This window comes from Onychostoma macrolepis, chromosome 21 (genome assembly GCF_012432095.1).
Source record: "Onychostoma macrolepis isolate SWU-2019 chromosome 21, ASM1243209v1, whole genome shotgun sequence".
Classification (NCBI taxonomy): Eukaryota; Metazoa; Chordata; class Actinopteri; order Cypriniformes; family Cyprinidae; genus Onychostoma; species Onychostoma macrolepis.
The window spans coordinates 9684038-9711178 of record NC_081175.1 but is presented as its reverse complement, the minus strand read 5'-3'; the positions used below and the strand labels follow the sequence as shown (position 1 = coordinate 9711178).

General features: G+C 36.3%; 1 protein-coding gene and 1 long non-coding RNA gene across 3 annotated transcripts; one reads left to right on the top strand and one right to left on the bottom strand.

Moving 5' to 3' along the window:
- slco2b1 (solute carrier organic anion transporter family, member 2B1) lies at positions 1-27141 on the top strand. The gene is made up of 15 exons (XM_058758216.1): positions 1-52; positions 7516-7621; positions 10164-10301; positions 10536-10698; positions 10792-11016; positions 11122-11220; positions 11505-11635; positions 12185-12287; positions 13396-13560; positions 14238-14427; positions 15873-16011; positions 18965-19134; positions 25029-25093; positions 25749-25869; positions 26171-27141. The coding sequence occupies exons 2-15, from the start codon at positions 7544-7546 to the stop codon at positions 26376-26378; spliced, it is 1995 nt and encodes a 664-aa protein (XP_058614199.1). The 5' UTR covers positions 1-52; positions 7516-7543; the 3' UTR covers positions 26379-27141.
- On the bottom strand, positions 63-4884 carry LOC131528823 (uncharacterized). Of its 2 annotated transcripts, XR_009267939.1 has the most exons (4): positions 4269-4884; positions 3978-4172; positions 3812-3871; positions 63-3716 (listed from the first exon to the last, which is right to left on the bottom strand). It is a non-coding gene; the product is annotated as an uncharacterized LOC131528823 (long non-coding RNA). The 2 variants fall into 2 exon arrangements; XR_009267938.1 differs by having other exon boundaries at positions 3978-4884.

Genomic DNA, 27141 nt, shown 5'->3' with positions numbered 1-27141 from the left:
ACTTCCTTAAAGTGAAAGTAGACTTTCTCCAACTCTTCAGTCTCAGCAAGCTGTAAGTACACTTCTGTTGATTCATGAACTCAACTTGCTCGAACAGCTTGGGCATGCTAATTGTAATGTGGCATGATTGTGAAATAAATTTGGTTTTATTAATTATTGAAACTGGTTTATAAATTTGTTTTTTTATATTTAAAGCAGAAATGAATGCATTCTTTAAAAAGTACAATTTTATCTCAGTTCAAATATTCTTATCCTGAGTAGCCTCTATCTGGGCACTTTCTCCTCAATACTTATATTTTGGTGTTTGACATTTGAAAGTACTGAATCAAAATCGACACAAATCACTGACTGCAAAGACAAAGGCCCCTTTGTCTTGCTCAATAGTGATACAAGTTTAACTTCATTCCCTATTCCTTAGAAACAGTTGGGAACTAAACCATGCTGCTTTTGTGTGAATAGCCAACCACCTGAGCAAAAAAAAAAAAAAAAAAAAAAAAGTCATCATAAATACATCCTGAACAACTGCATATTAATAGATAAAATATAATGCTATTTTAGCTGAAGAACACAAGCATTTCCTGTACATTTTTAAAGTGCCCCATGATGGATTTTTGAAGATTAACTTTCATGCAGTGTGTAACACAATGAAAACATCCTGCAAAGTTTTAAATCTTAAAGTGCACCTTGTATAAAGTTACTGCCTGCGTCCCAATGTGCATACTATCCATCCTAAATTCTATGTGAAATTAGTAATTTTCAATACTATTTAGGGTAGTTAGGGTAGTATGCACATTGTGACGCAGGGACAGTCTCTCGAAACAAAGAGTCGACGAGTCGTTTTTAAAAACGAATCCAAGCCGTTTCATGCTGATGTCAACATGAAACATTAGCATATTGCCCGCCCACTTGTTGGTCTTTTCGCATTGGTCTGAATGAAAGTGCAAATTCATTCTTTGCCACTAGGTGCTGCTTTTGTAGCGGCAAAAATACCGGTTTTCCCGGTAACACTGTACACAAAACAGCACTGAGCTCACAAACACTGCTTTACAGGCATGATGAAATGTAAGTGAGACCAATCACTGCAAAATAGCATCACGCAAAGGAGGGGTTTGGAAAAATTAATAGTTGAGCGAATCGTTTGGGAGTCCTTGAGCAAGTAAGGTAAAAATAAATGCATATTGACAATAACTGGACCCTATTTTAATGATCTAAGCGCATGGTCTAAAGCGCACTGTGCAAGTGCACTCAGGGGCGTGTCAAAATCCACTTTTGCTAGTTTAACGACGGGAAAACGGTCGGCACGCCCAGGCGCATGGTCTAAACGGGTCCCTATTCTCTTAATAGGCTTGTTTGAGATGCGCCTCGCCTTGCCTGAAATGTAGGCGAGACTAGGTGGCTGCAGTGAGTGAGGGAAGGAGTGAAATAAGCGCAGTCAAGACATACAGTTCTGCCCTCTCGAAGTGGAACAGATACGAGATCAAAGGCAGATATTGCATTATTCTCACTCATATGCTGTGCTGCTGATAAACATGATATAATTTCAGTTCTGTTGCTTTTATATGAACACAAATATGATGAACAAGACACTCAAAGTGCTTGCTATTTAATTCCATAGGAAAGGTGTATTTATCATCCATTTTTATTTGAATTCAAACGTATTTTAGATTTTTATAGAAAATATGACAACAATCACACCTCACGCAGAGATGGCACTGTCAGTGTTTGGGAATATTCATGCACAATTTAAATACATAATAGCATGAAATCACATTAAAAAAAATACAACATTTTAGAAGAGAACGCAGCATCACGGTTGTCTGAACCGATGAGCATTAAGCTGCGTCGTCAGTCAGTCGTTTCCCATCATGCTTTTGATCAGCGCAGTTGGTGGAGAGCAACTGCGCGCTACTGCTCAATCCGACACAGCCGCCTCGCCGCTGCGAGAGTTTTTTGGCACACGTCAGCATGACATCAGAGCAAGGCGGACGTAACTCGGACACTTTTCTAAACGGCATGCTTCTCGCGGTGATCACACAGCAAAAATATGTTGGGAGATTTGTCACCATGGGTGTTAAAATGAACACTTTCCGGGTGAACATACAGGTCCATCTTTGCTAGTGTTAAAACAACACTGACGAAAGTGTTTATTATACGAACACTGTGTTAGTGTTTAATTTTAATCACTAAGGGTGGTAAGAAATTATTACTCACAAGTATACACATTTAACACTTTATGGTGATTAATCCTACACACCCAGTGTATTTATTTAATGTTGATTTAATGTAAATACTTATTTTAAAATGGTAATGCAGATTAAAACATATACCTACACTGCAAATTTTAAAGAGTGAATTTAACTCCCTCAACTGGTGAACACTGCACCAATGTTCAGGTAAAAATATAAAAAAATAAACCCACAAAACAATACACTTTTACAATTATTAATTTTTAATTGAAACATTGTAAATCTTTTTCCCTGAGAAAAATGTTTTCACATTCAATGTTTTCAATGCATGTAAAGAACATGTTCTTACAACAATTAAAACATCATAATGTCAAAGCAAATCAGTGCAAAGGCACAAAATACATATTCTTATTTGGTCCATATGTACACTTAATGTCACGAGGTTTATAATGCTTACATTTATCAGCTTAAACAACAGCATCCCATTCATTAGCATCCAGGCAGAATGCATGTTAATGCTAACTGAACAAAGTCTGTGCTAATGGTGTTTGGACCTTCTTGTAAAGAGTAGTTTTCAGCAAGACGAGATGTGTTTCTCCGCAGTTTTCAGCCAAGCAAGATACTCAACTCCCACTTGCAGCACCACAAAAGTGCTCCTGTAAAATAAGAGAAAAAACAAAAAGGATTATTTCACATCCATTTATCAGGTGAAATGTCAGGGACAAGTATCACTTACAATATAAGAATAGTTAACCCAAAACTGAACATTCTGTCATCATTTATTTATACTCATGTGCTTCCACACCTGTAGGACCTTCTGTCTTCTGAGGAACACAAAAAAATAGATATTTTGAATAATCAACAAAATAAACTGTCATACATGGCATCTGTGGAAAGGCATGAGTATAAGTAAACATTTACTGTTCACTTATGGTTGGACGACTACTCCTACCAAAATGATTGCACATAAATGGGACAGTACATAAATAAATTACAATACAAGCATACCAAAAACTTACATTTGATGCATTTTTTATGAAACATTTTTAGAAGGAGATCAGACTCTTTATTATTATTGTTTAATAATAATAAAAATTAAGCATGACAATCAATCTTAAAATATGCAATTGTGGCTTACCCATGTCTCTGGTATGTGTCCTAACAAAGCTCTTCTCATTCCACTTAATGTATTGGTGTCTTCATACTCTTCAAGCACATCATCTCCTTTCGATTTTTCTGTTAAACCAGCATGAACCATCTGTAACAATATTAAAGGAACAGTTAACTTAAAATTGTAATTCCAAACCTATAGGATTCACATTTGCTGAACACAAAACACGTTCATGCTTTAAAAAAAAAAAAAGATAATAAAGTGTCTAAAGTAGTTTATGCGACTCATGTGCCATATTTCAAGACTTGTGAGGGCACAAAATCACTTTGAATGACGAACAATTTAACTCACTCAGTGTTTTCCTTGAGAAGACCGACTTCCCTGTCCGCTCCGCATCTGCAGTGAAAGAAAATGTCTCTCTGAGAAAGGTTTATAGCACACAACACATAAATATCGCTATTAATCAATATGTGATGTAATAAAATACAAATTTTAAATGAGGTAAAACACTTACTACTTATGTTTCCCCTGTTAAAAGTGGCTTCCGCGTCAGTGCATAGCCATTCAAATGCATCTGTGAGAAACGTTTAGGCTCGTTTAGGCGCGCACAGCATACAAATATCGTCATAAAGTAATGTTATTTTATAAAATACAAAATGTAAATGAGGTTAAACACTTACGTTCCGTGTTTTCCATGATAAAACCAATTTCCTGAGGAAAAGTTTAGGAGTGCACATCACACAAATATCGCTATAAATCAATATGATGTTGTGAAATACATATAACGTTAAATGAGATAAAACACTTAACTTTCGGCGTGTCCCTTTTAAAAAGAAACGTCCTCATCTGGTCCGCCTCGCGAGTGGAAGAAATGTCTTTAAAAAAAAAAATTTAGGCGCACACACCTCATAAATATCGCTATAAAACGATATGATATTTACAATACACATATTGTGATTAAGATTAAACACTTAATTTCGCTGTTTTCCGTCCTCATACGCTCCGCATCGCGAGTCTAAGAAAATGGCGTCTGTGAAAAATATTCCAGATGGGTTAAGTGCGCACATGAGCAAATGTCCCGGATGTGACTAATAATACTCAACAGAGTGTTATAAGAGTTTCTCTGCATATTTACACTGGCCAGAGAGCGCTGTTTACACTAGCTAGTGTTAATCCCCTAAAGTTCAACACCACAACTTTAACACTTTACTCTAAAAATCCTTAACACTAGGATTTCAACACTGGAGATTTTGCTGTGCACCGATGATCGGTTCTGCGCAGATTTTGGCCGTTTCTCAAACGAAAGGCTGCATTCGGAGGTCGCATTTGTAGGCTGCATACGTCATAAAGAAGATCTTATTTTAGAATATTAACAGATAAATTTGACCAGTATTCTTAGTTAAGTGTATATTGTTGAAATATGCTTATGACTCGCGAATATAATGCTCAGTTAACTGAAATAAACCAGGATTGATGACGTATACAGACTGCAAATGCGACCTCTGGAGGATGCAGCCTTCCGTTTGAGAAACAGCCTTTGCTCATCTCAAACAAGCCTAATGAGTAATGGGTGTTTTTTGGGCATAACGTGCAATTAACCAAGTATACCAAGTAGCAAAGTTCGGACTTGCGTCCTCGGTAGTTCGGACTTTGCAAGTTCGACTCGAGAGTGCAGACTCCCGAGGACGGGAGGACACAAGTCCTGTAATTCTGCAAATGGAACAGCAGCATACTTGATAACGTCAGTCAGCTCGCCTAAGTTATCTACACTGTATTAAGATACGCGGTCAAAGACCGCTGCCTCTTTTTGTTTTCATGTAATCATATTAATAGTCGCAAAAATATAGTTCAGGGAACGCATATTATTGCACATTATTACGCATTTTGAGAAACGGTCAGTCTCATCTCCCATTCCCTTTAAGAGCAAGTTGCGCTCGCGCCATGGCAGATTCGCTATTTAAACGGTGGAATTTTAAGGCACACAGACTGAACGCGTCTCCAGAGAGCAAACGGATATGCTCATGCGCGAACAAAGAGGTAGGCTAAAGCCTCGTTTATACTCACGCCTGGCTCCGCTTTGCGGAGGTCGCGCTCACCCAAAGCGAACTTCTGCTAACACCGCCATGACGTCATATTTGGCACGCGCACCCAAGCGAACTTGCGGACGCGTCCAGTATAAACCAGGCTTAATTCTGATACACTCAATGACTATCCATTATGACATGTATTATAAATATGTACATTTTTATATTTATGTAGCCTACACAGTAATATTCTTTTACACTGTAATCCTTTAACCGTTTAATAATTTGGCATGTTTGTGTGCTGCTGCGCGTCCCTGTGTGTAACTGTGCGTTCACACCGCCGCCGGCGAGAGCTCAAAATTCGCTCTGGCCGCCCTGCCAACGACGCTGTAGAAAGATCCGTTGACGCTCTGACGATCGAACGTTTGGTCTTGTATTTAAAGGAGCCGAAAAGGAAACAAGCATGTTGATCTTGTGCAGACTGACCAAAAGTAGGCTATAAGTTAACCTCATGAAATATTTTAATTGTGAAAGTAAGAAATTGATTGATGGAAAGAACTTATAGTTACATGTTTGCTAAAGAAATAAACCAAGCCATTTGTGTGGTGTGTTTGTGTTCGTGGTTAAGTGCTAGTCTAAATGCAGTTGGTCAAATCGGTGTTGTTTTGAGCAAATGAATTGCATTCCCGCTGAAAAACAAGCGCTCTAGCGTGAAAATGCTTAGGAACTAATGTGGTCGGAACCAAAGTTTACAGGACTGCATTCTCTGGACTCCTCTCAAGCGGAGGACTTCTACATTCCGATTGGTTGCCACCCAACCGCGTCATAGGTCATTACCATAAAGTTGACCTGACTTCAAGGGTGCGTCCGAAATCGCATACTTCCCTACTATATAGTATGCGAAAAACAGTATGCGAGGCGAGTAGTATGTCCGAATTCATAGTATTTGAAAAATAGTAGGCGAGAAGTATCCGGATGACCTACTACTTCCTTCCGAATTCTGTAGTAGGCATACGATGGACACTCTACTATCCCATGAGGCCGCGGGAGAGGCAGCGTCATATTCGAAAAATGGCGGAAAGCCGCGATGCGGCTGTCTTCAAGTGTAAAGGGAAAAACATTGTTGTTCATTGTGGTTAACTTGTACTTGTTTAACATCATCCAAGTAAACGGCTGACTTGTTGAGGGTTTAACAAACAGATTAAACTATTGTGTGAATTGTGTGTAAAAAGATCTCTAATCATTAATCATCAGATGGAGTTATGTTAACCTCATGGTAGTACATCAGCTTGTTAACGCTGCTTTCTTTAAATAGGCGGTTCGTTAAGCGTTAAGAATTTAAAACATTAACGATGTTTGCACAGTGAAGTGGGCTCTTTAAATTTTCGCGCTGTTGTGAAGACGCATGACACCATCAACATGGCGGATGTAGTACGTCCGAATTCCATTCATACTACCCTCATTCATACTATATAGAACGTACTTTTTTAACGGTCGAGTAGTACGTTCGAATTCAAATGTAGTACCTACACAAGTAGTATGCGATTTCGGACGCAGCCCAACTCTCCTCGACGATCTCACCTTCCAAGACGCGCCGCGCCGCTCTCGCCGGAGCTCGCCGCCGGCTCACATTGAAAATGAATGACTTCCGGCCACTTTGACGCTCTCGCCGGTGGAGGTGTGAACGCATAATAAGCAAAGTGAACGCGCGTTGTGGACCCGCCCAGAGGCGCATTTTCTACTAAGGCACTCTTTAAATAACAAAAGAATATTGTGCCATTGACTTTAGACCAGGTTTGAGTTGGTCTATGGCGCAGTCTATTTTCAGTTCCTCAAAATAGCAACACACCAACGATGCGCCTGAACTCGTTTTCAGACCAGACCATGGGCGAAAATGCATTTACTATTTAAACAATATGATAGGGCCCAAAGTGTTTTTTATTTTGTTTTTTTTTTGGACCTTGCATGCATGTCAAGCTCTTGTTGGGGACTCCCAAAACCAAAATAGGAACCTTTCATTACCCATAATAGGGGCACTTTAAAAGCATGCAGTAAACTGCATGTAACTGATTGCAGATTCCAGATTTCTAGATTAAAATTAAAAAGAGAGATAAAATAGGGAAGTTCTTAGTATATTGCCTTTTCTCAGCAAAACAAATATTAATAGCTGTGATTTTATTTTATTTTTTCCCAGAATGTGTTGCATCTTGTGAAAACACAAAATGACAGCTATTGAAGTCCAGGGAAACCCACAGACATCGAGACCTTGCAGATCAGTGGGTCTCTTTCACAATATCAAGGTAAGATTCCAAATATAACCCCTAATTATATTAATAGAAATATGACTTCTTGAATGAAAGTGTCCAGTGACACAACTTTCTCCACATTAGGAAAAGGCTAAATCAGGCCAAAATATATGATAAACAATTTAATATGCAATAAATGATTTAATATTGCAACAGAGAGAGAGAGAGAGAGAGGTGATAACTGCATGTAATGTTTTGTAATTAAACATTTGTAATGATGAAACTGCAATTTAGTACATTTATAATATTGGTTTTAAATATAATTGAAAAAACACACTACAGTTAAAATTACAATCAAATTAATTGCTTTACATGTGCCTTAGCATGTTAACGTGATTTAGTATTATAATCAACTAATAAAAACAGTGTACTTTGCTAAAACATGACAAAAGATTAATAAAACGTGATTCAAAAAGTTCTTGAAGGTACAACTTTTAAAAGCGTGCTTTTTAAAAGCATTCTTAAAGGGTTACTCCACCCCAAAATGAAAGTTGTGTCATTAATCACTTACCCCCATGCCATTCCAAACCCATAAAAGCTTCGTAGTATTGAAAATCTTCAGAACACAATTTAAGATATTTTGGATGAAAACCGGGAGGCTTGTGACTGTCCCATTAACTGCCAAACAATTTTCACTTTCAAGGCCCAGAAAAGTATGAAAGACGTTGTCAGAATAGTCCATCTGCCATCAGTGGTTCAACCGTAACATTATGAAGCTAAGAATACTTTTTGTATGCAAAAAACAAATAACGAATTTATTCAATTTGTCTCCTCTGCGTCAGCGTAGCACCATTTTGGAGAATATCCGCTGGACGCAAGCTGCGTACGCTGTTCTGTGTCAGCCACACCTCACAGAACAGCCTCCCGGTTTTCTTCCAAAATATCTTAAATTGTGTTCCGAAGACAAACAAAGCTTTTACAGGTTTGGAACGACATGGGTGTAAGTGATTAATGACACAACTTTCATTTTGGGGTGGAGTAACCCTTTAAGTGTGTTAGAAAACAGAGTCATGAAAGTGTATTAAATACTTTCTTTTTTTACTTTAAGATTTGAAGAAAACTGCAAACATTCAAAACAATTAAGCACACTTTTCCACAAGGGTATTGGCGAACCAACATTTGGGGTATTGGGGGTCTGTGCCTGCAGTTTGACATGATTTCAACAGGTCATAGAGTTTATGGAGTCTTTAAAAATGAACATCAACACTGTAAGAAACTTATCTAAGCATTTGTCTAATAGTTAAATTTAGCAATAGAAGCTTCTTTTAAGAACCTGTTATTGTTGAAATACATCTTTATTTTTGAGAGGTGTAACTAAGTTTAATAAGGTTAGGGAATTTGTCTCCACAGATTGGGCCTGATGATTTCCTGCATAATTGTAATTTCCTTGTATTCACTGCACATCCTTATATTGTTACGTCCCAGATGTAAGGGTCCAGGGTAAGGGAGTAACAGGAAAGTAAACAAAATTGGTTGGGGTGAGCGAGTACCAGTCCCCTGCCAGGCGCAACAGACACGTTAAATTCCAAAAACCAAGTGTTTTATTTACAGAATTTCCAAATGACAAAGTAAAATAGGAAGCAAAATAGACTTCAGGTGGAGGAAAGGCCAAGACAACAAACAAAAGGACCCTAGGACTAGTTAGGGCAGGGGTCACCAAGTTCGGTCCTGGAGGGCCAGTATCCTGCAGAGTTTAGCGCCAACCCTAATTAAACATCTGAAGCAGCTAATCAAGGTCTTACTAGGTATACTTGAAACTTCCATGCAGGTGTGTTGAGGCAAGTTGGAGCTAAACTCTGCAGGACACCGGCCCTCCAGGATCAAGTTTGATGACCCCTGAGTTAGGGAGTAAAGCAGTCTAAACTGACAAAAAAGAAAATTAACAACAGAAATGTACACTAACTCCCTAACTAAGCCAAAACAAGAGAAAAAGATTCACAGAAATAAAATGGCACCCACCTCCCTACAGCTTCCAACATAGAGAGACACGTAGCGCAGCAACAACACTACTTACATATTCGGATGGCTGCAATAAGCCGTAACTTGAGTAAGTTACACAGTATCACTCTCTGCCAAAACAACACAAGGCAGGCAAGCGGTACAGCACTCTGGAAGTCACACTTCAATGTGGTAGGCATGTTGAACAGCTTTTGAGCTTGCAGCCTCTTGCACAGTAACGAGCAGCAGGTGCGAGCGATCACCTTCATGTCCTCTGCACCTGGTTGAGCAGCAGTAACACACTGAGAGACACAGGAGAGAGAGAGAAAGATAGCACACAGCAGCACGTAGAAACCAACAATACTATATAAATAAAAACAGAACGTAACATATATATATATATATATATAATATTTATGCTCTGAAATGGCTGTACAACCAAAGAACTTGACTTTGCTAGGACACAACTTGGCTTGGCCTGAACATTTAAAACCAATTACCAGATTAATATTTTCCTACTTAATGGTTGTTGTTGTTGTTTTTCCCCATGCAATGTGTTGTACATTTTAGCAAGTGTTTGTGTGTGTGTGTGTTTCAGTTTTTTGTACTGTGTCACGGGATGCTACAGCTTGCTCAGCTCCTGGTGTCTGGCTATCTGAAAGGCTCCATAACCACCATTGAGAAAAGATATGGATTTTCAAGTCAGAAATCAGGACTGCTGGCAGCCTTTAATGAGGCAAGGATAATATGCTAACTTTACATGAATGGCGATGACGGGATGTCATGAATCGCCTGAAGAAAAAACACATTAGTTTTCGCCAGTTGTTAGCAACTGGTTAGCAATTATTTCATTATTAATGTACAAGTTGAGAAACAAAGTCTAAATATGAAATTGATACTGCATCAACAAGGACAACTTTTTGACTGTTATATCTGATCATGCATGTAAGTCTTTTGTTGTTAAACAAAGGTGGGGAACACAATTCTCATTGTGTTTGTCAGTTTCTTTGGGAGCCGTGTGCATCGACCGAGATGTATTGGAATCGGAGCGATGATCGCAAGTGTGGGGGTGTTCCTTATAGCCCTACCTCACTTCATTAGCGAGAAGTACGATTATACAGACTTCAATAGCAGTGAGTGAGGATTGTTTTTTTTTTGTTTTGTTTGTTTGTTTGTTTTTTTAAGTGCCTAACAACTGAAATAACCAATATGTATTTGTTGCACAGACACCAAAGACAACAGTTCGGGTCTTTGCAAATCACTGAACATCTTCCTTGAGAAAGAATCTAAGCAGACATGTGATCAAGAAAAGACTGATTCTCACCTTGGAGTGTATCCAGTACTTCTACTGGGTCAGTTACTGCTGGGCATTGGTGGTGTCCCCATACAACCTTTTGGGATTTCCTACATAGATGATTATGCGGAAAAGAGGAATTCTCCCTTCTACCTAGGTTTGAATGAGTAATGTTTGATCATTGATTTCCATATAGAGTGGTTAAATTCTTATAATACAGTGGATAATTCAAGAAATAATCAACCTTAATCTTTTTCTATAGGCATACTTTTCGCGATTACTGTAATTGGGCCGGCATTTGGCTACATGATGTCTTCTGCGCTGCTTCGTTTCTATGTTGACGTTGATAAGATGTCTTCGGGTAAGTCTGATATGCCATGTCTGCTCCTTCATAAATGGAAAGTAAATGTATACACTTTACTGACCTTAAACAACATTAGAGTCTAATGTAAATATTTTAGCAACTGTACTAATCATGTTTAGACAAGTGCATTTTGACAAGCTAAACTGAATTTAAAAAGAAGTGTTTACCTCAAGATTCAACATGCTTGGTGCATCAAACACAAACAGGAACTTTTAGTAAGTTTGGCTTTATGTCTATCATATGTAAGAGATGTTTTATGAATGAGCTGTTATACTTTTCAGATAATTTAGGTATGAAAAATGATGACCCCAGATGGGTTGGAGCTTGGTGGTTAGGATTCCTGATGGCTGCCACCCTCCTTCTCCTGACTTCTTTGCCATACCTGTTTTTTCCAAGGAAGATGTCTAGAGAGGTACATCACAAATCTCATTTGTGGCCTTTTTGATTTTGAAAATTAATTAGTAAATTTTGATTAATCAGTCATGGAGAGTTTGGAAAATAATAATTAGGCATTGCTCCTGAAGTACGCTTGGGTCTCACAGAACATGTTTAAAAAAAAAACTAAAACCACGGAAGGAAACATGAGTCCCAGAGGAGCATGTCTCAGCCTGTTCTTCTCCCTCTTGCTCAACTAGATTAAATAACAGGTTAACCTTGCATGAAGTTTGCGTCCATACATGTTCTTGTACTAAATGTTTGTGTTCTGTAAATGTGAATCGGATATTTGAAGATGCTTAATCTCATATTTAAAAATGTGGGTATAAAAATATGATGTGTAAATCTTACCTTGTACAGATTTGGAACAAACAGGGTAAGATTGTTTGCTGGTGTAAGCTGCTGTTATTGACGCTAATGACAAACAGTTTGCAATACCTCATATTTCAGAGATTTTTGCACTTTGATTTTGAGCATAATATGGTTGTTCAACAATAAATTAAATTAAAGATTTCAATCTCTTCAGGAAATCGTAGAGGCCCCTGTTGAGCCATCCACAGAAAAAATGATGGAGGACAAGCCCAAATCTGAAACAAAGGAAGAGGTGTCTCTCACTGAGTTCCTAAAAAGTGTGTTTGCCATTTTACCCATCAGCGATTTGATTAATCTCAAATTAAAGAATAGCTGACCAAAAAAGAACATTGGAAATGTACCCACCCTCAGGCCATCCAAGATGTAGATGAGTTGTTTCTTCATCTGAATTTGGAGAAATTTAACATCACTTGCTTACCAATTGGTCCTCTCCAGTGACTGTGTGCCATCAGAATTCAAACAATTGATTAAAACATCACAGTAATCCACATGACTCTAGTCCATCAAGTGAACAGATCAGAACAGAAGTAAACCGTGATTGATCTGTGCTTATTTCTCTCCTGATTCAGACAGGATGACTTTTACACTGGAAGTTTTATTTTACACTGGCAATGTAATGGATTTTAAGACAAGAAATGTGTCCAAGTTTAGGTGGAGTTAACTAAAAATAAATTGCCGCCGCTGGTATTTGTATAATTGCACGTGCTGTCAGTATTGTTTAAGCAGCCAGTCCACAGGTAACGAAACAGCACAAACAAAATCTCATTGCATTCAGCATCTGGTCAAACTGGATTATGGGTGGTTAGGTAGAAAAATGCAGGCTTATGACCTACTTTAGAATCTGATGGCATTACTGTATTTTTTACGCCATACTACACTGACATTATAATGAAACTACCACATCCAAATTCAAAAGAATCCCCTCTTGTAATCATAATGTTGCTTATGCTAAATTTAGAAACTTAATGCTGTGCAATTTGACCTACTTAGTCAGAACCAGATGCCTGATTAAATGCCAAAATAATGACTCAATCTCTTCGTTTTTCTGAACTACAAACTCATAATTCAAATGTTCTGTTCCTGTAACAGTTAGATTTCATGAACTTAGCACATTTTTCCATAATGGGTGGGCTGCACACAACAGGAAATATTAATCCATAAATCACATAAATGTATAAACATATTTGGTTGTTGATGTTTAATGTAAAAGTTCCTGGATCTATAGATCCTTATATCCATTAATCTATTTATTAATCTTCAAAAAATATAACATTCTCATCCTTCTTGAAAGTTCTTTTTGTGGTATAATGTACAAATGTTCTTAGGATTTTTTCATATTGTTTGGTGTCTTTTATCTTTCCTCAGGTTTCCCCAAAATTGTAATGAGGACTCTGAGGAACCCAATTTATTTGTTGGTAGTGTTGGCTCAAGTGAATCTTGCTGCCATGGTTGCGGGACTTGCCACTTTTATGGGCAAATTCATTGAGAGGCAGTTTGCACAGACTGCCTCCTTTTCTAATTTGATGATGGGTGAGTTATTGAAGGAAATCAACTATGCCTTTCTTGAGGTTATTATTCAAGAAGAAAACCTTTCGCTCCACCAAAACCATAACAATATGTGCAGTATGTTTGTGGCCAGTGAAATCATATCTTATTGTTCAAAGGTACAAATTACTCATTCAAAACTTTTACAGCTGCTAATCCAAACACAATACAATATGTCACTATAACAAATTAATGTCTAATTGTTACATCTATCATTATTTCTTGTTCAATGGGATTAATAAAGGAATGTAGTGCAGGGGTTTTCAACCCTGACAATCCCAGGGACCCACCCAAACCTGAAGCATTAAACACACACACACACACACACTTACAAAGTACATTAAACATAAATTACATTACATTAAACAGTAACAAATATTAGTACCTCTAAAATAATTAATGTACCACATTTATATATATTTTTAGAATATATATATATATATATATATATATATATATATATTTATATATACATAATAAATATACACTGTATACACACATATTATGTAAGCAAAACATTGGATGCGATTAATCGCGTTTAATTGTTTGACAGCACTAATTTATATATATATATATATATATATATATATATATATATACAAAGAAAATCCTACACAACTTTTATACATCTTTGTTTTGTCTGTCTGTCTATATGTTCACAGGTGGCTTAAATATTCCTTCAGCCATGTTAGGTATAATGGCTGGAGGGGTTATACTACGCAAGTTGGGTCTGACTGTCAGGTCTTCAGCGGCAATGTGTACGGTGGCAGTTTTTGTTAGCATTATGTTTGCAATTCCACTTCTCTTCATTGGCTGCCCCACACAAAGTGTTTCTGGTATCAACTATAATGTGTGAGTTGTGTTTGGTGTTTAAATGCTTTAAATATTGTGTATTTTCTATGCTGATTAACACATATTTGGCCCCCCAAAAAAATGAATCTGACCACAAAACCTGTAGGAAAGAGAAACCATAAGTGAGTTCTATGCCTACATCAGCATTTATTTTATATGATTTTACTGTATATTACAAATTGCCTATTTCTGTTTTTGCTAATGTAGGAAATGTACAAAAAAATCTGAGACAAAAGGGATATACAAACGTAATAGAAGTCTAGCTAAGAATTAAGAGTTAATACATGAATTCTCCAGAACTATTGAGCAATAAAATGTTCCTCTTAAAGGGTAGAGTGGGTGAAAACGCCCCCTACTATTTTTCCCAAAATCACCACAAGATAAAATCAAGATAGATTTTTATTGTAACTATGGACTACGTTGGCAAGAGTGATTGTAGAAGTTTTCACCATGAAGCTTACACTGGTGATGTACGTGGTGAGAAAATGGATTTCACAGCAAATTATCTTATTTTCAACAGTAAAAAAAAAAAAAAAAAAAAAAGCGTTTTAAAGCTTGTTGTTTAGTAAAACACAGTTATATATGATATGAGAACAGTAGGGAGTATGTGTTATTTAAGAAAAATATAATTATATTCTCAGAATGACCTAATTTTTGTCTCAAACATAGTCAATGGGGTAAAACGCCCCCAGAGGGTAATGGGATATTACTGTAGTTATTCTGTTCTGAACATCAAATCCTTTGTTTTTCCATCAAATGTATTCTAACTAGTTGGTTGAATAAAAATATTTGGATTTTATATTTAAAAATTACCTCAAGTTAGCATCAGGTAGCTAATTAGCTAGCCAGTTAGCATCAGCTAACAAAGGCCCCCTTTGGTACTAATGTAATTTTTGTTAAAAATCTAATAACTTGAAAACTCCGGACATTTTTCATACTTGGTTTATAATTTATGCCATTGTCACTAAAACTATGATAACTTTTTCGGGCACATTTAGCTTTGTTAGGGGAAAAAATGACATTATCCTTAAAGGGGGCATTTCCCGCACTCTACCTTCCTAAAAACAAATATATATTTTCTGTTTACATACAGGTATGAATAAAAAGATAAGAGTTGATTAGGGGTTGCCAAAATTTAAGTGATTCAACCTATAATTACAGTTACAACTTACAAAAGAATATCAACAGTGTCTTGTTCTGTGTAAACCCTCTGACAGCTGTTTTCCATTACAAAGTTTTGGATGTGGACCACATTTTAAATTGCAGGCTGAAATGTGTACTTTCATTTTCTCCTACATTCCTCAAGGATTTTAGACCAGTAGTTTATCTTTTTAATTCTCTTAATATGCAAAGGATACTATTCTTCAAATGCTTAATATACTGCCGCAAGGCACCCTGTTATTCCCATGAGCCTTTGCCTTTATTTTGTTTACTTTTGTTCCCAGATCTTCTCAGCAGTGTAGCAATGCATGTTCCTGTTCTGATGAAGCATTCAACCCTGTGTGTGGCTCAGATGGAGTGGAGTTCCGCTCTCCCTGTCATGCAGGATGTAAGACAGTAATGCCCAATGAAGAGAAAGTTTGGGTAAGCTATCTTTAACTTCCATTACTGGAACTGCATGGTACTTTGTTGGCGCAAATAAGGAGGCCGATACTGGGAGTTTTGTAAGAACAGTGCTTGGCTTGAAATAACTGAAATCATTTTATGTGAATGATTAAGAAAAAGTAATTAATTCCTGAACTCAGTGGATGATTATTAGGACAGTTCACCCAAAATAAAGAACATTCTGTCATTCATGTCTTTTCATGTCATTCTAAACCTGTATGACATTTTTTCTTCTATGGAGTACAAAAGAAGATATTTTGAGAAATGCCTCAGCATTCAGCATTTAACATCACATACAGGACATTAAAAGTCAGTTGGGTGCAATGTTGTTTTGGACCCCACTGACTTTAACTGCATTTGTGTCCCACAGAAGAAAGTAAGTCATAGAAGTTTAGTGTGACATGAGGGTGAGTAAGTGATGATGACCACTGAATTCCCCTTATCCCTTAGAGTTTAGAAATGTATAGGGAAAAATCAGAACATCATTACTTGTTATCACAGATGCAATGAATCAAAGAGGCTTGTGGAAGAGAAAATAATACATGCCACTAACAGGACGACCATATATATATCATTATGAGAGTGAATGACAACCAGAATAAGAGGGTTAAGGATAAAGAGGAACTATTTAAATGTTTGAAATATTCAAAAAGAGTGATGTAATAAATTTAGAAGTGAATATATAATATATGGGTGATTCTTAGACTATGGGCACTTTTATGTTCTTTGGTCATATTTTTAAAAATACATATAATTTTGGACAAATTGCTCTTTCTTTGTCAAACTAACAATAAAAGCACCTTAAAAACTTTTTACTACCTTTCTATTATGATTTTTTTCATACTTTTCAGCCTCCTTATAGGTGTCAAAATCACTGTTTTCTCCTTGTCGCACACCCAGACTTTTAAACTTCAACAATGAAAATACAGTTTAAAAATATTACTTATCTGGTAACTCTTAATGTACCTGAATTAAGCACTAGTAAAATAATTAAAATGCATTATAGTATAATATAAAAAGCTAAAAATTGTAAGTTAAATAAGAGTATTTTGCATACATGAAATGCTAAGTATTAATTCAAAGCTAATCAGTGACGCTATCTTCCATTTCTTTTCACATAAAAAAACTACAGAAATATCATTTCCACCACAGTCATTTCCACCACACTGCCTCTGTGGTGGAAATGACATTTATGGTTACAAAGTACAATTGATATGTTTAATGACTCTGTGAATTGAGTTTAATGAGTGTGATGAGTTTAATACTTTTTCTAATAAATATCTCTGCTGTTTCTCTAAATTCACGTTAATGCATTGTCCTTTCCACAACACCCTGTCATTTCCATCACCACACATTTAAAAAAACGTTCTCATCACACATTAAAAATGTATCCACAATTTATGAGATCATGCTGTACTTAATATACAAATTCAAGTTATTTATTTTCTAATAAGCTCAAACCAATATTAAATTTCAGAGTGTGACAGGTGTACAGTTCAGCATTTGGTCCTTAGGGCAGTTAATTTTATCTCATTGACAAATGTATAATTATTGTACATTGTGGAAAAACTGGTAAAACTAGTTACAAAAATGATCTTAGACAATTCTTGAGTGGCATAAGTTATTCTGTGTTTAAATAACAGCTGTATATTGAGATGTGGTGGAAATTAAATTTGTTCATTGCAGGTCGGAAAAATGTAAAATATTAACAGTTTCTCTTGTAATCTGAGTGTGTCCTCTTACAGACCTTACAACTAGACAAATTATTTAAACTTATGAGACTGTTACATGACTTTTAAAAGTGTTTTTTTATTTTTATTTTTTTTTTTCAACTTCACAAGGCTAAAAGTACCCCTAGTTGAAGAAACGCCCATATATATGCCATCTAGGGAATTTCACCTTGAGAAATGGGTTAATGGTGGTTTAAACAAACACACTCCCAGACCTACAAACACTTACAAATGTAGACGAGTTCAAACAACCAATAGCTCAAAGTACCAAGACCATTATTTGTTTTAAGTGCATACCAACTGATGTTGGAAGTGAAAGTAGAGCACGTCAGCAGACTGCTGTGACTGCAGCGATAAGACACAGATACATTACTATATAAATATAACACAGGGGGAAAGTAACTCAGTCTCAGCCTTCCAAAACAGATTGGCAACCTTTAGATACACAGTAACAGCCTCTGCCCTCTGGGAGAACAAATCAGTGAAAAGAAAATGGTAGCAGTCAGGAAATAGGACAGTATTTATGTAGAAATATGTGTCTAAGGTCTTACAGCTCTGTTTGCATGTCATAATGGAATGTTCATTTGACCTATTTAAGGTGTTTAGCTTTTGGAAAGTACATAGAAAAATTATTTTTATACAGAGAAAATCTGCTAATTTTTTTATTTGTGTGTGGTTGTATGCATATTTTGCTTTTGCTTACGTTCAAAAAGTTTCATGACCTACTTTGTCCACATAAAAAGAAAAAGCCTGAACAACTTCCTACATGCCTTATCCTTTTAATTGCTTTCAAAACAATCAAACGTCTCTTCCTGAGCGGTATGCTACTTATCTTCCAGGCATGGATATTAGCTATATAGAAATGGCATGAGACAAAACAGTGTTATTGGATTTATAGGTTTCTTAGAAGCTGTTTAAAATCTCTATCTCTGGTATGTAGCACAAACAAGCAGATAGTGATAAAAAATTAAAAAAATGCAGTGGCTGCATGTTTATTATTTTTTGACTTTACTACCTAACTCTGGAACAGATTTTATCAATATTGACATTTTTAATTCATACAAGCTTTTTTTTTTATTTCCTTGCAAATACGAGAATAACAACAGTATTTGAAATAGTGCTAAATATAATTATTCTGAAAGTGTCCTCAAAACTATTAAATTTAACTTTCAGTACCTAACATCACCCTAAATCTCCCACAGAACTACACAGATTGTGATTGTGTGGCATCAATTGGCTCTCCAGGCTCTGCGTTTCCAGGACCATGTGGAAATAAGTGTAGTAATCGGCTCATTCCCTTCATGATCCTGTCCTCCATTACATGCTTTGTGGCTTCACTTTCCCACACTACATCTTTTATGATGATCCTCAGGTATTCCCTATATTTTCAATTCCCTTCATTTTATGTAAATATGATCTGTTGAAAGTGACCATCTAATGTTACCTCTTTATGTTTTATAAATATCTGACAGTTACATATTTGTATGTATATTTATCTTACGTTTATTATGTTTTGTATTAATACTCTGTATATAACTCAATTAAGTATTGAGTTATGGTTTAAGAATGTGTTTTTGGGGTAATGAGTGATTATGTAATTTCATAATTTTGGTCAAGTGAAGAGAAAATCAAATGAAAAATACATTTATGAGAAGAAAAATGGAATGTTGCTTCTTTAAAAACTAATGGCAGTGAACGTCGTGGCATGATTTGTCTAAAAGGAAGAGTGTCAAGGTGAACTTGCTTAGCAGGTTGCAGCTTGTTGTAGTGCAACACTTGCATAGTTGCTACATACAGCATAATAAAATGTATTTATTTTAGAATGCTAATAGCATGTTTTACTTCATTAATTTTAGTGCAAAAGTTATAGTTATGCATGATTTTTTTTTTTTTTTTTCATGAAATCAAAATGGCAATTTACATGTTTCTTTTCTGAAACGTGTCAGTTTCCAAAATATAGAATCCTTAAAATTAAAATAGCATTGCGAGCACTAAATCAATGCTCTGTTTGACCTTGCTTTCACCCACTTTGTCTTTTAAAGCCAGATATGTTGCTCATCTGTCATGCTATGCCCTTCAGCTATAGTGTGTCATAGTATCATTATACCATAGTCAAAAACCTGCCTGTGCAGGCCCTGTCAACGTCACAAAAAACTGCCATCAGCGTAATAACAGACCACAAGCACTTACTTTCAGAAAAAGCCTCAAAGGATATTTTTATTTATTTTTTATTTAACCAGGAAGTCTCATTGAGATTTAAAACCTATTTTACAAGAGAGACCTGGCCAAGGTAGCAGCCATACAGTAAGACAATATTAAAATGCAACAAGTACACATTGCAACAATATTTAAACATATCCTCTCAACAAAAACAATCTCAAGCTTCCAATACCACTCTCTTTATGATGCCTTTAAATTCACCAATAGAGTTTTAGATCTTTTTGCAAATTATTCCATGCCCAGGGTGCATAACATGAAAAAGTAGTTTTCCCCAGTTCTGTACAAACTCGAGGTATGTTAAATAGCAAACACTTGGAAGAGTGTAGCTGGTAATTGCCAGAACAAAGACAAAGAAGAGTACAGAGATAAGCTGGAAGTTTACCTAACATTGCTTTATAGATAAAAATGTACCAGTGCTGTTTTCTACGTATAGCTAATGATGTCCAACCCACCATCTCATATAAAATGCAACGATGAGTACGGGATTTTGCATTTGTAATAAAACGTAGTGAAGCATGGTATACCGAATCAAGGCTTGTTAAGATAGAAGAGGCCGCATGCATATATAATATTTGCCATAATCAAGCACAGTTAGGAAGGTAGCTTCTACAAGTTTCTTTTTGGCATTAAAAGTAAAATTTGATTGATTTCTAAAATAAAAGCCAAGCTTCAGTTTTAGCTTCCTGATTAGATTAGCAATATGTACATTGAATAAAATCTTATCATCAGATGTAAAAATACTAAGATTATCAAGTACTTGTGCCTGAGCTTTTAAGTTCACAGAAAACAAAGTTTATGGTTTTCTCAAAACTAATTTTAAACTAACCAGACCATCTTCCAATGATTGAAATGCAATTTGAAGCTCTTTCCCCGCCTGTGTTATAGATGGAGCAAGTGTATAAATAATCGTATCATCAGCATAAGTGTTTTTTTGCTTGAATGTCCTTACCCAAATAATTTATATTAATAGAAAACAAAATAGGTCGATAGTTGTTCATGTCTGAGGGATCACCACCTTTTAAATAATGGGAGAAAATAAGCAGCTTTCCCAATTTTAGGTAAAGAATTCAATGAAAGACTGGCTCAACAATAACATCCAACTGGCTCAGCAATAACATCCACTGCCACCTTTTAAAAGATAAGGGTCTAAGTTATCTGGGCCTACAGATGTTTTGTTATCAATGCCTTTCAATGCTTTACAGATTTGATTTACTGAAACGGGTTTAAAAACAAAAACATCCAGATTTCCAGTCGCTGGTATAATCACAGAACATGGGACAATTGTATTTGCATTTAAACTGTCAAATACAGACCCAGCATGTGTAAAGTGTTTATTTAATTGGTTGATCATGGTAACTTTATTTTATCTAGGTTAAGCTGAATATATTCTGGAAGGCTAGAGGCTACATAGGGCTTTTCACACTGCGCTTAACCCCGGGTTATCGTCGTTCTAAACACCGCTTTTAACCCCGGGTTTCACACCTGTAATTTGAAAGCGGTGTTAGCACCGAATTTTACTCGGGGTTATGAAACCCTGCACCGGAGCAGGGTTAGCACCGCATTTGTGGTGTTAAATTGCGGTGCTAAGTTTGTTCAGTGTGAAACGTAGCGGTGTTTGCTTGTTGCTGCTGGACGCTTGGCAACAGACAGCCAATCAGAAATTGAGCAGCGAGGCTCATGTTACGTCAGTAACAGGAAACGCGCATCGTGTAAACTGCAGCCAGTAAGAAGATAATATCAAAAGACGGAAAGCTTGTGAACTGGAGTGAATAGGATACTGTATTATTATTACGCTACTGTACAAGTAAACAATAACATTAGTCTCTCCACACAGGAATTAAAAGAAATATTCACATACTTTGCTCCTTGTTTTCTTTCTTTTGTACTTTTGTCTTTGTTTTCTTGCCTTTGTGCGTCATGAGGCCATTCACATGTCGCGCCTAAAAACGCATTTAAAACGCCGCTTTCTCCTTCTTTCCAAAGCGCTGTAGCTTGCGCTCCCATGGCGTCTGCCGTTGCTAAGCAACCATGACCCACGCTCTTCATGGAGACGCAGAAGTTTCAGCAAAGGATAAATGGATTTCCAGCACTAAATCGCTTGCAGTAGCTCTGCTACTAAATTTATTTCAAAATGGCTATCCCTGCCTATAACAGCTGACCAGCTGTTCCTCAATCTTCACTGATCTAAAGACATAAGTGGCGACGTTTTTAATAACTGGCAAGACGCGGGAAAAGCTGTGTAAACAGGTTGCCTGCTGTTCGTCCAATCAGTGACACCGCAAATATGCAAATAAGAACGTTAATCGGGGTTTAGGAATGTACAGTGTGAAACATCTGTTAATGAATACCCAGGGTTAACAGTTAACCCCAGGCATAGTATGAGCAGTGAAAACAGATTACAGATAACCCAGGAATCCACTTATCCAGGGTTTAGGATGACCCAGGGTTAACAATTTCAAGTTTGAAAAGCCCTGTGAGTCCCTGACATAGATTTAATTAATTTCCAAAATTTTGAAGGGTTATTTAAATTCTGTGACTGACTTTAAATAAAACTCTGATTTAGACTTCCTAATCATCAATGTGCATTTTTAATGTTTTAAATGTAGACCAATCAGCAGGGGTGTTTGAAAATCTAGCTTGTGCCCATGATTTATTTCTTAAATGAATTAATTCTGAAAGACTTATCTGAAAACCAGGGATTATCCCTACCACTGATCCTGAACTTCTTAATGGGAACATGTTTATTAAAGATGGACTGAAAAATTGATTGAAAATATTCCCATGCCAGTTCAACATCCTGTATTAGAGTTACTCTTCTAAGATCACTGTGGCATAAATCATGCAAAAAAGCTTGCTCCTCAAAATTTTTAAAATATATTTTAAAAAATAAAGCAGGGTTTTACCTTAGGGATTTTTGTATCCCGCACACAAGCAATTACACAATGATCACTGATATCATTACAGAATATGCCAGTTGAAGTAAATTTATGAGCAGCATGTTATGATTAGATCCAGTAAGGTAGATTTATGTTGCACTTTAGGATTTAGCCTTGTTGGTGCATTAATGAGTTGCGTAAGGCTTAAGGAGTCACACAATTCTTTAAAACAATCTGAGGTCCCAGAGAGCCAGTCCCAATTTAAATCACCCATAAGGATGAACTCAGAAGAGTCATTTAACTCATGTAAAATATCTGAAAAAGCTTTGAGAGCATCCCTTGTGGCAGATGGCGGTCTATAACAGCCAACCACAGTAATATTAGAGACTTTCGAAACACCCACTTTGATGGCCAAATCATCAAACTGTTTAGCTCTAGTAATTGACAAAGTTACAAAGCTAACAAATTTAGATTTAACATAGATGGCCACCCCACCTCCTTTGCCCACCCGATCAGTTATGTAGACTTTATAGCCATCAATATAAATTAAATCATCAGTGATCGATTTCTTAAGCCAGGTTTCAGAAAGAACAATTATATCAGCGTTTGTCTTATTTACCCAAATCTTAATTGTATCCAGTTTAGGAACCAAACTTCTAACATTTAAATGTATAAACCCAAGGCCTGTTCTACTTTTAAAATCTGAGGGAGTGAGTAAGCACTGCATGGATGTAATAGGCCCAGGATTTAGCTGAACATTTCCAGATAACATCAATAAGAGCATTATCATACATCGTAATTTTAGGTTAACAGGAAATGATTTATCTTGACCCCCATCAACGGCAAACTGAGAAAAAGAGTCATCTGTGCCGATAAAATAGTCATTTAACATCATAAGATTCTAAAGATACAAAATCTTGTTTACATATACTTGAAAGTAAAAAGTTTTCAGTTTATGAGGCAGGTTGATTGACTGATGATATAGCTCTAGAATTTTCGTTGGTGAAGTCGAGAGTTGTCCGAAGTGTAGCAAATACAACCCGGGTTCACTCTCCTTATTATGTCCATTTAATTAATTTAATCCCTGGTTGCAAAAAATAAGCAACAGGAATATATATAAAAAAACACATGATGCCAACGTATATACTGATGTGTTAAAAGTTGTATAAATCAAGTAGCCAGATGGATTTCAGACTGAACAATTGAAAAAGGAGAGATCTATAGACCCCGAACAAACTCAGTCACACTGCTACAGCCACGGTCCACAGCTTTAACAATAAATATGCCACTGGGCCTGGAAAAACCCAGCAGCAGAATTGAAACCTTTAATTCAAAGAATTTAACAGCCATACACCAGTAGCGTAGATGGATTCCTGATAGTCCTAAACCTCAGCAAATCAGAATCAAAAATATATGGTGGCAATCCAATAACAACTAATAAAATCTACTAAATGTTTATCATCAAAATATCCTGGGATGATTGTTCTTAAAGTCCTCTCCTTCAAGCCTCAACCAAAGGTCTAACAGCTCTGATAGTCCATGTGGTATTCGGCCAGAAAAAATTCAACAAGATCAAATCCTTAATTCAGATTTAAAATAATGTAATCCACTGCAAGTGTAAGTCTTCCCCCAAATAACAGAGTACTGGCAACCTCTGAACCACTTGGAGGATCCATAAAGTAATACTTTGTTCTTTTTAGGAGTTATACTCCAGCAGGTGGATTCAGGGCAGGCCAAGGCCTTTGCAGACCAAAGTCAGAGTTCTGTGGCAATCTAATAACATCCAATCACATACAAAAATCCCAGATTGAAGTGGTGATATTTTTCTTGAAAGAACCACTCACTCAGACTTAAATGAGATACTTTATCCTTTTTAGGAGATGTACACCAGCAGGTAGATTCCAAGCAAGTCAAAGTCAAAATCAGAGTTATACTCCAGCAGGTGGATTCAGGCCACTCATTCAGACTTAAATGAGATAAAAAAAATCTTATATAAAAACAAACTCAGACCTCATGCACTGACACTCAAACAATAAACTGCCTCGGCTGCCATCTTGGATTATTGTCTTATATGTTAAAGAAGACTTCGTTCAAAGTGCTCATACTCTGATATTCCTGAAATGTCAAACAATGCTGTAAAATGATGTATGATTTGTTGGCTTTTGTTCAGGACTGTGACTCCAGAAGACAAATCTTTTGCCTTGGGAATTCAGTTCATGCTGTTTCGAGTGCTCGGTAAGCAAAAGAAGCTGATCATGCAGAACGGACACGTCATATTTTACCAGAAACATGTTACAACCAAAACCTGGTATGAGGGCACTGAGTTAGTGAACAAAACAAAAGCAAGAATATCAAAGCATGATAATAACAATTTCAGGCAGTAGTAGTGAGAGCCTTAGTACATCAGTTCACACGCACGCTAAGCCATGGTGCTCATGTGCTTAAAACCAGTTTCAATCTGGTCTGCACTATCTACTATGTCTAATCTATTAAAGTGGCAAAATCTCAAAAAATAAAATAGTGATGGTGAAATTAAAGTGTTTCAACATTTTTATGGGCATATTCAGACCTGCCCTGTTTAGCTTAGTGTTATCTGTCTTTGTTTGTATAACAAGTTTTCCCAGTATTGTGAAAGTTGCAGTGATATCTTTAAAAAATGTAATAACTCACCATCATAACAGATATCATATCATTAACAGGGAAAGGTGTGTTAAGACAATATTTGAGCTTTTCAGTTATGGGTCTCGTAGTCTTTTTGTGGTGTTTTATGTAACTCATGAATGTGTGTGTATGGTATTGATCAACACAATGGCGGGTTATATCATTTGTGCTGAGTCTGGTTATGTTTTGTGAATAGATATATTAACAAGGATCTTTCATTCTCTGATAGCATTCCTTCCAGCTCCAGTGCTGTATGGCCGTGCCATTGATACCGCATGCATTCTGTGGGGAAAGAAATGCAATAAGACAACATCATGTAGCTACTACGATTTAGACCTTTTCAGACACAGGTAAAATTCTAAATTACTCTGCAATGAAAAGTAGTGTGCCTTATATTGTATGTATTACTATGGATTTAAAAAAAAAATTAAATAAAAGAATAATAATAATACCATGCCTAAAAAAAAATTGCTGGTCTTAATTGGTTTATACTGGTCTTGTTGGCCTCCAATCTAGCCAAAGTTGGAAAAGTGTCTCCCTGTCTGCCCAAAGAAAGCCCCCCAAAATCCACTAAAACAGACAAGCTGGATTTAAACTGTTTTTTTCAGCAGGGTAAACTTATATTTGTTTTTTTTTTTTTTTGGTTCACAGATTCCTGGGACTCCAGATATTCTTTATATTCGGTGGTTTCGTCTGTTTTTTCCTGTCTTTTATGGTGCTTAAAAGAACAAATTCAATGCAGGAACAGAATGAGAAAATGAGCAATCAGACCAAAAGTGAAAGTTTCCAAGAAATGAAAGATGCCAAACAGATGTTGAATACACAAAACTGCAATACACAAAAGATCCTTAGAGAATAAAGACAGAAGTGAATAGAATGATGGGAATGTCTTTTTGTGGGAAGTTTAGTAAGGCTTAAGAAACCTGGAGTTTCTCAGCTTACTTTAAGTGCAACTACTCAAATAGGCCAAGTTTGACACAGGGTGAAACCATACTGTGAACACACTCATTTCTACAAACAGTTGACAACAGCCAGACATACTAATGCAAGGAAATAACGTCCACTTTAAAATACATGCTATTGTTTATGTATTATCTCTGCCAGTAAGCCTGAAATAATTTCTTTACTTCTCCTTGGAGTTTATATATTTTGTCTGTGAGCACTCAGTTGTTCTTTACACATTTTATATGCTAAAAATATGAAAATGCGAGTAGCGTTATTTGAACTCACTATTTAGTTTAGACAAGGAGCCAAGTATGTTGATATAAACAGACCTTCTGTCATGGTGTGATGTGTTTATGACAAGTTTGTTAGTAATTTTGTAGTGCACACTAACACATTTTGGTTGTGTTGATGTAACGTGTTAGATCTGTTTACATTTCATGATGTAAGAAAGATCTATTCATATTGGTGCATCTGTAGCTTTTTGTATGAATTTTATTGTACTATGGTACATTTACGAATAACCAGTCACGTGAATATATGTGGCATATACCTTCACATAAATATACTGTACATGTGTTTAATCAACTAAGATTTTATATCACTTTTATATGTTCTACTACATCTACATTTATCTATGTTTTGTTGAAACAAAAATAAAAAATGTCATATTTCATAAA

Excerpts from the sequence above, each read along its gene's own strand:
- slco2b1 (XM_058758216.1), top strand. The coding sequence starts at position 7,544 with ATGACAGCTATTGAAGTCCAGGGAAACCCACAGACATCGAGACCTTGC. Across the intron at positions 7,622-10,163 it reads GTCTCTTTCACAATATCAAG|TTTTTTGTACTGTGTCACGG; the intron begins GTAAGATTCCAA and ends TGTGTGTTTCAG. Across the intron at positions 13,561-14,237 it reads CTTTTCTAATTTGATGATGG|GTGGCTTAAATATTCCTTCA; the intron begins GTGAGTTATTGA and ends ATATGTTCACAG.